The sequence below is a fragment of the Caretta caretta genome, chromosome 2, assembly GCF_965140235.1.
Source record: "Caretta caretta isolate rCarCar2 chromosome 2, rCarCar1.hap1, whole genome shotgun sequence".
Taxonomy (NCBI): domain Eukaryota; kingdom Metazoa; phylum Chordata; order Testudines; family Cheloniidae; genus Caretta; species Caretta caretta.
In genome coordinates, this window is record NC_134207.1 from 43,676,773 (window position 1) to 43,690,370 (window position 13,598).

The 13,598-nt window shown below is 38.4% G+C and overlaps 1 protein-coding gene across 2 annotated transcripts in view; it reads left to right on the forward strand.

Annotated features, from left to right (window-relative positions):
- The window catches only part of VIRMA (vir like m6A methyltransferase associated), a 39,532-nt gene that overhangs the window by 7,910 nt on the left and 18,024 nt on the right, over nt 1-13,598 (forward strand). For both annotated transcript variants that reach the window (XM_048841213.2, XM_048841214.2), the window contains exons 4-12: nt 648-696; nt 1,729-1,897; nt 2,932-3,054; nt 3,588-3,881; nt 5,193-6,342; nt 7,336-7,827; nt 10,918-11,072; nt 12,672-12,754; nt 13,385-13,478. In XM_048841213.2, coding sequence (XP_048697170.2) covers nt 648-696; nt 1,729-1,897; nt 2,932-3,054; nt 3,588-3,881; nt 5,193-6,342; nt 7,336-7,827; nt 10,918-11,072; nt 12,672-12,754; nt 13,385-13,478 — 2,609 coding nt within the window. The remainder of the gene's footprint in view (nt 1-647; nt 697-1,728; nt 1,898-2,931; nt 3,055-3,587; nt 3,882-5,192; nt 6,343-7,335; nt 7,828-10,917; nt 11,073-12,671; nt 12,755-13,384; nt 13,479-13,598) is intronic.

Here is a 13,598-nt window from a genome sequence, read left to right on the forward strand (position 1 = left end):
CACGAAAGCTCATGCTCAAATAAATTGGTTAGTCTCTAAGGTGCCACAAGTACTCCTTTTCTTTTTACTGTTAATAACAGAAGTTCACACTTTTGTGTTTGCAAGCATTTTTCCCTCCACCATGACCTCACCCTGTTTGTGGATGTGCTTAAGATTTCTGTGGGGGGAGATGGCTCTGTAGAAAAGATAGTACAGCTTGAGAATTTATCTATTCCTGAAAATCTGTGAGACTAGGTGACACATGTACATCCAGTCCTGCCTATCTGTGCTTCCATATTTGCCTCTCTCTCTCTCTCTCTACTCTTTCCCTAGCATGAACCCTAGTTGCCCCCCTCTTCATTCGTTGTGTAAGGGGAGAGAGGTGTATGCTTGAAGGGTCTGGGTAGAAGATCCCAACCGCAATTTTTAAACTGACAGTGTCCCTTTAATGTCAATGTATATTGAAAGTCCTTTGGGCTTTTTACATTCCTAAATTGATAAGCATAGATATTGTATAGTGTTTTGATACTGGCTTGAAGTCTCGTTCTTTTTTTCACTTAAGGTGAAAATAAGGTATTATTAAAGGGTCACATACAGAAATGTCCATACTTTGTGTGTAAAAGACTTTTGTTAAACATTGAAAAATAAGTTTGTGTTCTATTTAACAGCCTTGAATATGATGAGAACTCTTCAATTATCTTTAGACCCAATGCAAAGGTAATTGTTGTACCTATTTATGCTATAGTTTCAATGTTTTTCTTCTTCCTGTGTGGCTGCTATTTGAATACCATGGTGCTGCTATTTAGTGTGCTTAGCACTATGCAAAGCAGTTGTAGGGGAAGACCCTACTCTGGAGAGCTCATATTCAAAGCTAATCCATATAGTTCAATTGTATAATACACTAGGGCCATGATTTTAAAAATTAGCCTAGAGTTATGTTCCAAATGAGTGCCTTGATTTTCAAAAGTGTTGATCACTGAGTAGCTCCTATTAAGTTTACTAATGAAAATGAACCGGCTGACCGCAGCCATCTTGGTGAATGTTCACCTCAGAATTTGGCCTGATTGATGAAATGGAAGGGGTATGAGATAAGGGTTGCTTCATATTGACAGAGCCAAACCACTTCATGTCTGGGTCTAGTCACTGGTCTCAGTCTGCATATTTGGAAAACGCTAAAATCAAACATCACAAGTATACAAATATGTGAAGAATAAAGAGGGTTTAATCTTTTTCCTTTCACATTACTTATTACTAATACAGAGGCATATCAGTAATAATTTGTGAGAGAAACAAGATGGGTGAGGGTAACAGCTTTTATTGGACCAACTTCTGTTGGTGCAAGAGAGAAGCTTTTGAGCTACATAGAGCTCTTATTTAAGTAATTTAATAATGTGTTGACAGTTATAAAGCAGAATTGTTATTGATGATTGTAGCCTACATCTGAGCATATCTATTATGTTTGTCTGATGCATTCCAGTGCGATCTGCCCCAATGAATATTTGAATAAACTGGATTTAGTGGCTTTGACAATGTGTTGTTATGAATTCTTTTGGTTGTAAAATTATTCATGTGGTATAATCAGTAGGTCAATTTTTTAAAACCTTGAATAGATATAAAATATATTAATCTGCAGTTTTTCTTGTGTGTATTTTAAGTATATACCCATACAGAACTAGCATTTTAAAATTAAGTAAAAATCCTCAAATTCACTTTGAGTTTTTTAAAGATGCTTTTTCTTTTACAAACTAGGTCAACACGGATGGATTGGTCCTAAGAGGCTGGTACAACTGTTTGACATTAGCAATATATGGATCAGTTGATAGGGTAATAAGTCATGACAGAGATTCTCCTCCACCCCCTCCACCACCACCACCTCCTCCCCAGCAACAACCAGGTTTGAAAAGAAACCCAAAACATGGTAAGTATGTCAGAATTATCTGAAGTAAGACAGCAAAAGTTTTCTTTAATTAAAATTAATTATCCCAGTGGCTAAAGAGCAATCTTCATATTCTGAGATTTCATTGGATCTAATTATCCAGCTGTAAATTTTTGTCTCTTTCCATGTTATCTCTTTGTAGGTTTTAGGTAGAGTATTTTTTAATAAGTTCCTCTCCTTTTTCTAATGCTTTTATTGAGAGCAACTTTATTTATCACAAGGTACTTGATGAAAGGGTGCAGCTGAAGACGTAAATTAATTTGTGTTTCCCATGAGCTAAACTTTTAAGTCAAAGTGTCGGTGACTAAAATCACTGCTTCCAAAACTGAGGGTTAATGAACAAAGCAGTAGTTAAAGGACATGAAGGAAAGCCTTTTACTTAGCCTTCTGTTTGTGACTCCCAGGTTGCTAAAGAGTGATTGATGGTACCAGCAGCAGAGTGACCCTGTGCAGCAGTCACAAACAGGTTTCCGTTTCTGCCTCCGTACTGGTTTCAGAATTAGGGAGAGAACTGCACTGTTCAGATGTTTAATCATTTTACTGTAGAAATATAACTATTGTACTATAAACATTCAGCTTCAGATTAATATTGGATTTTAAATAATTTTAACTAATCATGGTAGATTTATAGTATTACTAAACACATTCAAAGCAAATAATCAAGTGGCTAAGTAAATACAAATCTGCACTGTAACATGATTAAAAAAAACTCTAAAATGAATCTTGAACTCAGTGTTTATGTAAGAAATATCTTTGTTCATAAGCAGTGACTTCTGTTAGCTTTTAATTCACCCAGTGGCTTTAAATTTTTATGGGTGCTTCAGCAAGGGTGGTTTCAGCATGAGGGCACCTTCCATTTAATTAACTTTCCCCTTAGATGTTGGATGATGAAGGTGCATATGCTACATGAAGGGTGCTTCATAATCAAGGTTGGCACCCACGTTGCAAAATGTGCTACATTTTCCATCCTCCTCCCCCAAAATAAAATCTTTTTTTTTCAAAAAACAAAAATATAGTTGATGGGGAGAAAGAAGATCAGTTCAATGGGAGCCCTCCAAGACCACAGCCCAGGGGACCAAGGACTCCTCCAGGCCCTCCACCTCCTGACGATGATGAAGACGAGCCCATGCCTGTGACAGGTATAGCTAATGTAGATTCTTATTCTCTGTCTACTGCACAGCAGTGGATATTGAGGGGGGAAAATGGTAGGTGAGCTTTCTGCTTTCATTGATGTTGACAGATTCATCTTTAGGAAAAGCAATGCAGATGTAGGACTGGTAGGAGAACCCCTGGTTCTGCTGTGCCATTTTTAATAACTGTATTCAATGTAAAAGTGAGTAACTTTTGAAACATTAAATATAGACCACTGTAGTGCCTGATCCTGCACTCTATATCCCATGCAAAATTTCCATGGACTTCAGTGAATTTTTTCCTGCATAAGGACTACAGAATCCAAGTAGTAGTCTATACATTTTTATTATGGATTAAAAGTGCATAGAACTGTTTATGTAAATACAATTCTAATGAGGTAAATAATTGTAGTGAATGTTAAGTAAAAGCATTTGAATGCTTTTTGAAAAACATTTTTTTAATTTCACTGTTCACACCACAAAACCTGTGAACATTGTTAACTACTGGATTTAGTAATGAGATTTATCCCTTACTTTTTCAGTGGCTGGGGAAAAGGAAGATGATGTTGATCACAGAGAGGACTACTTTGAGCCAATTTCTCCTGATCGAACATCCGTTCATCAAGAAGGTCAGTACTCGGATGAAGGGGAGGTAGAGGAGGAGCAGCCAGAAGAAGGGGAGGATGAGGAGGAAGATGTGGATGTTGAGGAAGATGAGGAAGAGGATGAGGAGGATGGCCATACAGTAGAGAGTATTCCTGAGGAAGAAGACGAGGAGGAGGAGGAGGAGGATGAAGATGAAGAAGAGGAAGGTGAGGAGGAAGAGGAGGGTGAAGGTGAGTAATATACACAAATAGAAATGACTGAGATTATAGAATTTTTTGATGCAGTGTAGTCAAAAGATTAAAGCAGATGACTCGGAGTGAGTAGATCTGATTCTTATCCTAGCTCTACCGCTGCTCTGATTGTGTGATGTTTGGGCAAGTCACTTATCTTGTCTTTTTCTCAATGTGTAAAGAACATGGAAGAAAGGCACTATAAATGTAAATTATTATTTATTAATAAAAACTCAGATTCTTCTATCTCAGTAACTGTGAAGGTGTATGTGTGCTTTACCAACACTATCTTACACCTTTGACTTGATAAATATCCAAATTAATTCAGTGAACAAGGAACTTTAAAAATAGCTGGTATTAAACCCTGTGCTATGACAACTCAATAATCTTTATTTTCTTAAAATATAACCCCCCCAATATTCCCTGAAAAACAAATAAAATTATAATTTTTTATACTTTTATAATTACACGATGGAGGACTGAATATTTTGGAAAGGAATTAGACTGAATTTTCAAGGATATGTGAAAATACACAGAAAGGAGAAGGGAAGGTTGATATTCACCAATGCCCAAGAACCCCCTTCTGTTCTCAAGAAAGTGACCAATTAATATTGTCTATCTGACCCAAAATAATCCATGCTTCCCAGCCTTGAAAATTGCTTAACTACTTCACTGATGCCTAACTTGCCAGGTGCGTGAAGCAAGACACCCTTCCACTGCTGCTCCATGGACCTGCTATGGTTTGTACCAATGTGCCAACATTCCAGTGGAATGTCAGCATTTCAAAGAATACAAAGGAGTTCTGTTGGCTCATAGGGACTCCAGCAAAAAAGAGCAGTGAAGCAGTGAACATTGAGAAGGACAAGAGACAACTAGGTTTATGGAAAGATTTTTTTTTTAAGCCTAAATAAAATTATCAGGGAGAGATTTTTAGCAGATATTTTTCTTATTGTGTCAGCCTTTCGTAATCAGAGATGTTTAAAAGAGTAATTATGATATATGCTGCTGCTGTTACATAATGTTGTTGTCTAGAACTATCATTTTGTGGTTGGATTTCTCACTCTAGTAAACAGATTCTTTGCTTCCTGATTCATGGATGTGCTGCAGCCGCGCTCTGAGAAAGAGTAGTCTACTAATTTTGACTTCCACATATAGTAGTAGAAAGAAATCTTTTAGTGTTTTGGATATTTTATATTTTCCAAATAAAAATTTGTATGTTACTTTTGTACTTTGAGTAGTTCTCTGAAGTTCATAAACTGGGCTTGATATAACTGATTTATTTATTAAATTAAACTTAAAACTCTCTTGCAGGTGACGATGGCTATGAACAGATTTCAAGTGATGAAGATGGAATTGCTGATCTGGAACGTGAAACATTTAAGTATCCAAGCTTTGATATTGAATATACTCCTGAGGATCTAGCCTCAGTGCCACCTGTGACATATGAGCCTTTTGAAAGAGAGCTTGGACCTCTTTTGTACTTTAACTGTCCTTACAAGACCATATTTGAGGTTGAAGTTGGTAAGATAAAGGATCAAGATCCAGACAAGGAAAATTCAGGGCTAGTAGAAGCCTCAGTTAAGCTAACTGAACTCCTGGAATTATATCAGGAAGAAAGGGGTGCAAAATGGGTCACAGCTTTAGAAGAAATTCCAAATTTAATAACAAAAGGACTAAGTTACTTGCAAGTGAAGAACACAAAACAAGACTATATTACCCAATTAGTAGACTGGACAATGCAGGCTTTAAACTTGCAGGTAGCTCTCAGGCAGCCCATTGCTTTGAATGTTCGACAGCTTAAAGCTGGAACAAAATTGGTGTCATCACTAGCAGAATGTGGGACTCAAGGAATCATGGGACTCTTGCATGCAGGAGTTATTAATGCATTATTTGAACTGTTATTTGCAGATCATGTTTCATCTTCCCTTAAACTTAATGCTTTTAAAGCTTTGGATAGTGTTATCAGCATGACTGAGGGAATGGAAATGTTTTTAAGAGGTGGGTTAGAGGTACATGAAAAAAGTGGTTATCAGAAACTCTTGGAGCTCATACTATTAGATCAGACTGTGAGAGTGGTCACTGCAGGTTCTGCAATTCTTCAGAAATGCCATTTTTATGAGATTCTGTCAGACATTAAAAAGCTTGGTGACCAGTTAGCAGAGAACACTCCTCCCCTTCCTAATCATACGGAGTCTGAGCAGGAACCAGACCTTGGACTTGAGAGAACCAACCCAGAGTATGACAACGATGTGGAGGCGCCTATGGATATGGATCATCTTTTGGAATCTTCTAATATCAGTGAAGGAGAAGTAGAAAAACTTATTAGTCTCTTAGATGAAATCTTTCATTTGATGGAGACTGCACCACATACAATGATTCAGCCACCAGTAAAATCTTTTCCAACAATGGCACGCATTACAGGACCACCAGAAAGGGATGATCCTTATCCAGTCCTTTTCAGGTAAGAGAGCTGTGGTTCACTTTAGATACCAGCTTTGGGTACCAGAACTGGGTTCTTTTTTCAGTTTGGTACCTACGCATGTTTTGTGGACTACATAGGTAATAAAATAAAGCAGTGACTAACGTTACTGCTAGATTTTTCACTTTCCTAATATACCTTTAGTGGAGGCTTACAGATTGCTTTAATAAGCTTTTGGGAGAACTGGATGGTTTATGGGATTGCAGTTATGTTGTTGTTTCCAGTTCAGCCTATGTTAATACTAACCAAAAGTTGTTACCGTCTTACTACTTATTACTCGTATTGTGGTAGCACCTACGAGCCCCGTTCATGGATCAGGGTCCACTGTGCAAAGTACTGTACAAACACTTAACAAAAAGACCATTCCTGCCCCAGAAGAGCTTGTACTTGATGGTCTCAGACTAGTTCCTGCTGTGGAGAGGCATCTATATCACAAAATCCTTCACCGTCATCTTTGGCAGCTGCAGCAGAGTGACTAAGGACTGAATGGTCAGGGTGTATGTATATTGCAAAAGATGCCTTTTAAAGGCCATTTCTATGTACAAAAAACCACAGAGAAGGAATCCTAAAGAAGTTGTGTTCTTTTTTTTAAAGAGAAATTAAGTTCAAGAACTAGCAGTATTAAAAAGTTAAGGTTGAGCATTCAAGAACTCAAAACTTAGACTGTTCCAAAAATTAAAGTTTTTGCTCATTGGTGGTGGTGGTCAATGTGTGGTTTTATTGTATACATTATTTATTTCAGTGGGGATTTAATCCTCATTACATAGTTATAATTACATTGTGGAAAAAAGGTTCAGAATTCTGCTACTTCATCATGGTTCAGTATGGTTAATATATAGTTTCTTATAATATACAAAAGAATAAATTCTGGTGGTCCAAAATATAGGATAAGATACAGAGGATCTATTTTCTGTCAATGTTCTGTGTATGCAGATCATCATATGTTACAGATACTTCTGTTTTACATTTCTGCAGATACCTTCGTAGTCACCATTTCTTGGAATCTATCACCTTGCTACTCTCCATTCCAATAACAAGTGCTCATCCTGGTGTGCTTCAGGCTGTCAGAGATGTGTTGAAGTTCCTGGGACAGTCACAAAAGGGCCTCCTCTTCTTCCTGTCTGAGTATGAAGCAACAAACCTGTTGATTAGAGCGCTATGTCAGTTTTCTGATCCAGATCAAGAAGAGGGTCTCCAATCAGATGGTGCCAGTGATGATGCATTTGCCTTGTGGCTCCTGCATTCAACACAGACATTGCAGTGTATTTCAGAATTATTCTGCCACTTTCAGCGGTGCACAGCCAGTGAGGAAACTGACCATTCGGACCTCTTGGGAACACTTCATAACCTTTACCTGATTACTTTTAACCCGGTTGGAAGATCTGCTGTAGCTCATGTGTTCAGCCTTGAGAAGAACCTTCAAAGTCTTATTACTTTAATGGAATACTATTCCAAAGAAGCTTTAGGGTAATTGTATTTTTGTGTTTACTCCTTATTTGAATAAACCAGCTGTCCCCTTTGTAAAGAAATAGATGGCGTAGAAGACAACAAAAGAAAACCTTACGCTTTGATGGTTTTGCAGAATTACCATTGATTCAAAATAGAATTACAGCATAGAAATTGCAGACATCTTTTGAAATCAGATATCTGTTAGCATAGAAACTATATAGTCATCAAGAAAAATGTTTGGTTGTTTCACTATAGGTCAGTTTTTTAAAAAATTATAAAGTATTAGGCAGTGTTTTATCCAAGTTTACTGTTTGCCTGTGAAACCAGTTATAGAATCGTAGGGTTAGAAGAGACAGCAAGGGTCATCTAGTCTAACCCTCTGCCAAGATGCAGGATTTGTTGTGTCTAAACCATTCAAGATGGGTGGCTATCCAGCTTCCTTTTGAAAACCTCCAGTGAAGGAGCTTCAACAACCTCTCTAAGCAGTCTCTTTCCTTGTCCTACTGTCCTTACAGTTAGGAAGTTTTTCCTGAGATTTAATCTAAATCTGCTATGCTGTAGTTTGAACCCATTGCCTCTTGTCCTGCCTTCTGTGGCAAGAGAGAAGAACTTTTCTCCATGTTCTTTTTTTTTTTTTTTTTTTATGGCAGTCTTTCAAGTATTTGAAGACTGTTTTTATGTTCCCCCTTAATCTTTTCCAAACTAAACATACCTAGTTCATTCAGCCTTTACTCATATGTAGGGCCCTACCAAATTCACGTCCATGAAAACACATCACGGACCATGAAATTTGGTCTCCCTCTGTGAAATCTGGTCTTTTATGTGCTTTTAGCCTATACTATATGGCAGTGATTCTCAAATTGTGGGTTGCGACCCCAAAGTGTGTCATGACCCCATTTTAATGGGGTCGCCAGGGTTGTCTTAGACTGCCTGGGGCCAAAACTGAAGCTTGAGCCCCACAGCCCATGGCTGAAGTCAAAGCCCGAGGGATTCAGTCCTGGGCAGCAGGGCTCAGGTTACAGGCCCCGGCCTGGGGTTGAAGTCCTTGGGCTTCAGCTTTGGCCCCCTCCAGGATGATGGGGCTTGGGTTTTCGCCCTCCCACCCAGGGCAGTGGGGCTCAGGCTTCAGTCTCTTTCTCCCCTTTCACTCCCGGGTCATGTAGTAATTTTTGTTGTCAGAAGGGGGTCATGGTGCCATGAAGCGTGAGAACCCCTGCTTTACAGATTTCTCGGTGGAGACCAGCGTTTCTCAAATTGGGGTCTTGACTCAAAAGGGAGTTGCAGGGGGATCGCAAGGTTATTTTAGGGGAGGCTGTGGTATTGCCATCCTTACTTCTGCACTGCCTTCAGAGCTGGGTGGCCCTCCCACCCAGGACAGTGGGGCTCAGGCTTCAGTCTCTTTCTCCCCCGCTGCCCCTGGGTCATGTAGTAATTTTTGTTGTCAGAAGGGGGTCATGGTGCCATGAAGTTTTTCTTCCCTGAGTGTAGCACCGTACATTTGTCTTTGTTGAATTTCATTGTGTTGTCTATAGCCCAGTTCTCCAGTTTATCAAGATCCCTCTGAATTTTATTTCTATCCTCCAAAGTTTTGGCAACCCCCCCAAGCTTTCTGTCCTCTGCAGATTTGATCAGTATGCTCTCTGTTCCTACATTCAGGTAATTAATAAATATGTTAAATGAGACTGGACCCAGAACAGATCCCCGTGGAACCCCACTTGAAACCTCCCTCCAAACCCACATTCCATTCATAGTTACTTTTTGTTTGCAGTTGTTTAACCAATTATATGTATCCACTTAATGGTAGTTCCACATAGCCCACATTACTTCAGTTTACTTACCAGAATGTCATGTGGAACTGTGTCAAAAGCCTTGCTGAAGTCCAGGTATATTATGTCCACCACATTCCCCCTATCCACCAAACCAGTTACTTTGTCAAAGAAGGAAATCAAGCTGGTTTGGCATGATTTGTTGTTAGTAAATCCATGCTGGCTGCTAGTGGTCACCCCTTCATCCTCCAGGTGTTCGCAAATTTAATGTTTTAAACATTGCTCCATTAGCTTCCCAGGAATCAAAGTCAGGCTGACTGGTCTATAGATCCCCGACTCTTTCCCCCGCTTTTTAAAGATGGGCACTATGTTAGCCTTTTTCCAGCCTTCTGGGACCTCTCCTGTCATCCACGAGTTTAAATATTATTGCCAGTGGCGCCAAGATTTCTTCAGCTAATTCCTTCAATACTAGGGTGACCAGATAGCAAGTGTGAAAAATCGGGATGGGGGTGGGAGGTAATAGGAGGCCATAAAAAAAAAAAGCCCCAAATATTGGGACTGTCCCTGTAAAATTGGGACATTGGTCACCCTCTTCAGTACCCTCGGGTGAATAGCATCTGGCCCTGGTGATTTGAATTCATTCAAATTGGTCAGAAGATCTCTGACGTGATTTTTACTTTTCCCAATATGCATCCCTACCCTTTATTGTCTGTGGTAATTTCACTAGTTGCCCGGTCACGTTATTTGTGTCTAACATTACTTGCCAGCTGAAACTCATTCTTTGCCTTGGCTTTCCTGATTGGAGACTATATGGTACAAGAGATGATTCCCCCCCCCCCCCTCCCCACACACACACATCACAAGTTTCCCCAAATCTTGAAAATGTCACTGTTTTTCTGGAGAGACTTATGACTTGAGGAGCAGATTTGTTTATTCCTTTCTTGAACAGCACTAGTGAAGCAGCGTAAGAAAATATACTCACTGTTTGCTTGAATATAGCCAATGCTATCCGTTTCCCTTTTCTTTGAGTACTGAAATTTCAAAAGGGGAAACATAAGAAATGTATAAACTATATAAGTAGCAATTACTGTAAAAAAAAAAACAAAACAAACAGACCAGATATTAATTATATTTTGATCTCTTGCCAATTGTTCTAGCTTTCAAAAACTTCTATAAAGAGAGAGTGATTTTTATTCCACAGTATGAAAATTCTGTAGGTGAACTTGTAATGAAGATAGAGTTCTGCAGGCAGATTCATAAAATCTTAGGAGTGAAAAAATCTATCAAGTATCCAGTGTGCTAGCCTAGAATTTAAGAGGAAAATCCTGTATTCTTCTTTCAGTGACTCCAAGTCCAAGAAGTCGGTTGCCTATAATTATGCATGCATACTTGTTTTGCTGGTGGTTCAGTCTTCCAGTGATGTCCAAATGCTGGAACAGTACTCAGCGCCTTTATCGAAGCTTTGTAAGGCAGATGAAAATAACACCAAATTGCAAGGTACAGTATGTGTCATTATCAAGTGAATTGTTCAGAATGTATAGAAAATTTTTTTGTAGGTTGGTAATTAGTACTTCATGATCATCTGGTTTTGACAATGGGTATAATGAAGTTCCCTTTTTAGCTGTGTATGATTAGGTTGAGTCATTGAAAAGATGTATAATTTTTTCTGTTATACTAATATGAGTTCTTCAACTTGAGTAGCTTCCAAGTTTATATTTTATGTAATATTCATTACCAAGAATATCTGATAATTGCAGGAAATTTGCACTCTTTGTTGGAAATACACCTCTACCCCGATAGAACGCTTTCCTTGGGAGCCAAAAAATCTTATCGCGTTCTAGGTGAAACTGCATTATATCGAACTTGCTTTGATCCACCGGAGCGCGCAGCCCCGCCCCCCCGGAGCGCTGCTTTACCGCGTTGTATCCGAATTCGTGTTATATCGGGTCACGTTATATCGGGGTAGAGGTGTAATTAGGAAGGGAAGATTTAGCAAAAATAGGGAGTCAGTGGCTGATTCTTACTTTGGCTGTTTTTTAAAATTTTTCTCCCACCAGCCCAGAACTCTGGGCCCCTCCAAACATAAAAGGCACCACTAGAAACCAAAAATTTTCAATACAAAACTTTTAGTTCATCAGTTTTTCCAGTTACCAGTCTCTTGCCCAAAGACAGATGTCACTCTACCCAGTCATATCATGAAATCCTTCATAAACGATTCTTCAGCTTCCAGCTATTCCACCTGTGAACCCCCAGACTGGCAGGTTAACAAATCCAGGTTGTTGTGGACCAAGGAGGGAAGTGAACACCAGAGTTGAGGAACTTTGATGGAGAATGCCCTGTGGCTGGGTATGGGGTTTATTTGGGCATTTAAGGAGCAGAAGATTTTGATTTGGTTTGTAATTACCAATTTTATATGACTGTCTGCGTGAAAAGAATGTGCTGCTGTTTTGGTTCTGGATGGCTTTGGCATTGTATTTTTAAAGGAAATTGGGGCCCCTAGAGTCCATGAGGGGTTTTCTTTAGAAGTGTTTGTTTAATATCAAATAAATAAGAAAAAAGCATTTATAATTTAGTTTTACATACAAAGTGATCACAAATTGTTTACGTGTATGAGTAGGAGTAATGAAAACAGGGACAGGAGTGTTTCTAACAGATAATAACGTGTATTGATATTGTTTCTAGAACAAATCTCTTCATTAGGGACATTCCCCACAAGAATATTCCTAGAAAGGGAAAAATGCCTTGCTAATCTAGCACTGTTCCAGGTGTTCACTTTCATTCCATTTAGAAGGTGATTAACCATAAGACGGTCATATGCCAAAAAATCATTTCAGCACCAACTTGCATGAGCTGAATACTATAGCGTTCAAATCAGATGCATGTCCTGCCTTAATGTGATTTTTTTTTCTTCCTCATTATATTAATGAAGATCATTAAAATCCCTTCTGCTTATGATTCTTACTATAGCTCATACCTAGCAAATTTCATCTAAGTGCATAGCATATTCTGTATCAATTAAAGCACGGGTTTATAAAACAAATACAATTCTAATTTAAGACCTTTCTGTTCACCAAAATATTCTGTCTTGTTTTTTAGAGCTCTGCAAGTGGCTTGAACCTTTGAAAAATCTTAGATTTGAAATTAATTGTATCCCAAATCTCATTGAATATATTAAACAGGTTAGTAAAATTTTTGATACAGATGTTACTTTGTTTGGGAATGTGATATTAAAAGCTTTTGCCTATGCAATCAATCTGTGCTTCCATTCTTGATGTCTCAGTCCAACATTTGCAAAGTCTGTGATTTCCATAGCAGATTGTGATGCCATTGAAATAGAAGGAAGGAGTAGGCTGATTATGTAAGAGGAAGCAGTCTTAAAAGTTGCTAACAATCTGGCAGTAATCTCTGATAGAAGATGACATACGGAATTTAATGCGACAGTTTGAAGTGTTTTCCTAAAGTATTGTATGTTTGTAAATTTTGACAGGGCTTTTTCTGCAACTGAAGAGCATCAGTATTTGGCAGCTTCATTCATGCCCATGAGTAGAACATAGACAGAGTGAAGCAGGTTTTTGAAGAGCTGGAAGAGTGAATGTCAATAAGATCCAGCTTTCTTTAATGATCCATAGCCGTTCTGACTCTTCTGTCTTTATAACAAATAATGGCTTTAATTTTTTTTTTATATTGTGATGGCTAAATAGTCTTCTGACATGATGTAGATTAGTAAAAAAGGTTAGTGTAATGTATCAAGCATATCTTAGTTGAAAATTAGTCCATTGTAATATATGTTCTTTATTATTTTTTAATAGAATATTGATAGTTTGATGACACAGGAAGGAGTTGGTCTTCTTACTGCACTCCGTGTTCTTTGTCATGTTGCATGCCCGCCACCTCCTGTTGAAGGTATATTACAGATCACTTCCTGATACATAAAACCCAGTCTTCTAAGTATCTGTTATTTAATCACACCTGATAAAGTCTGATTTAAATATAATTGATATGAGATGTGTGAAAGTTAATTCC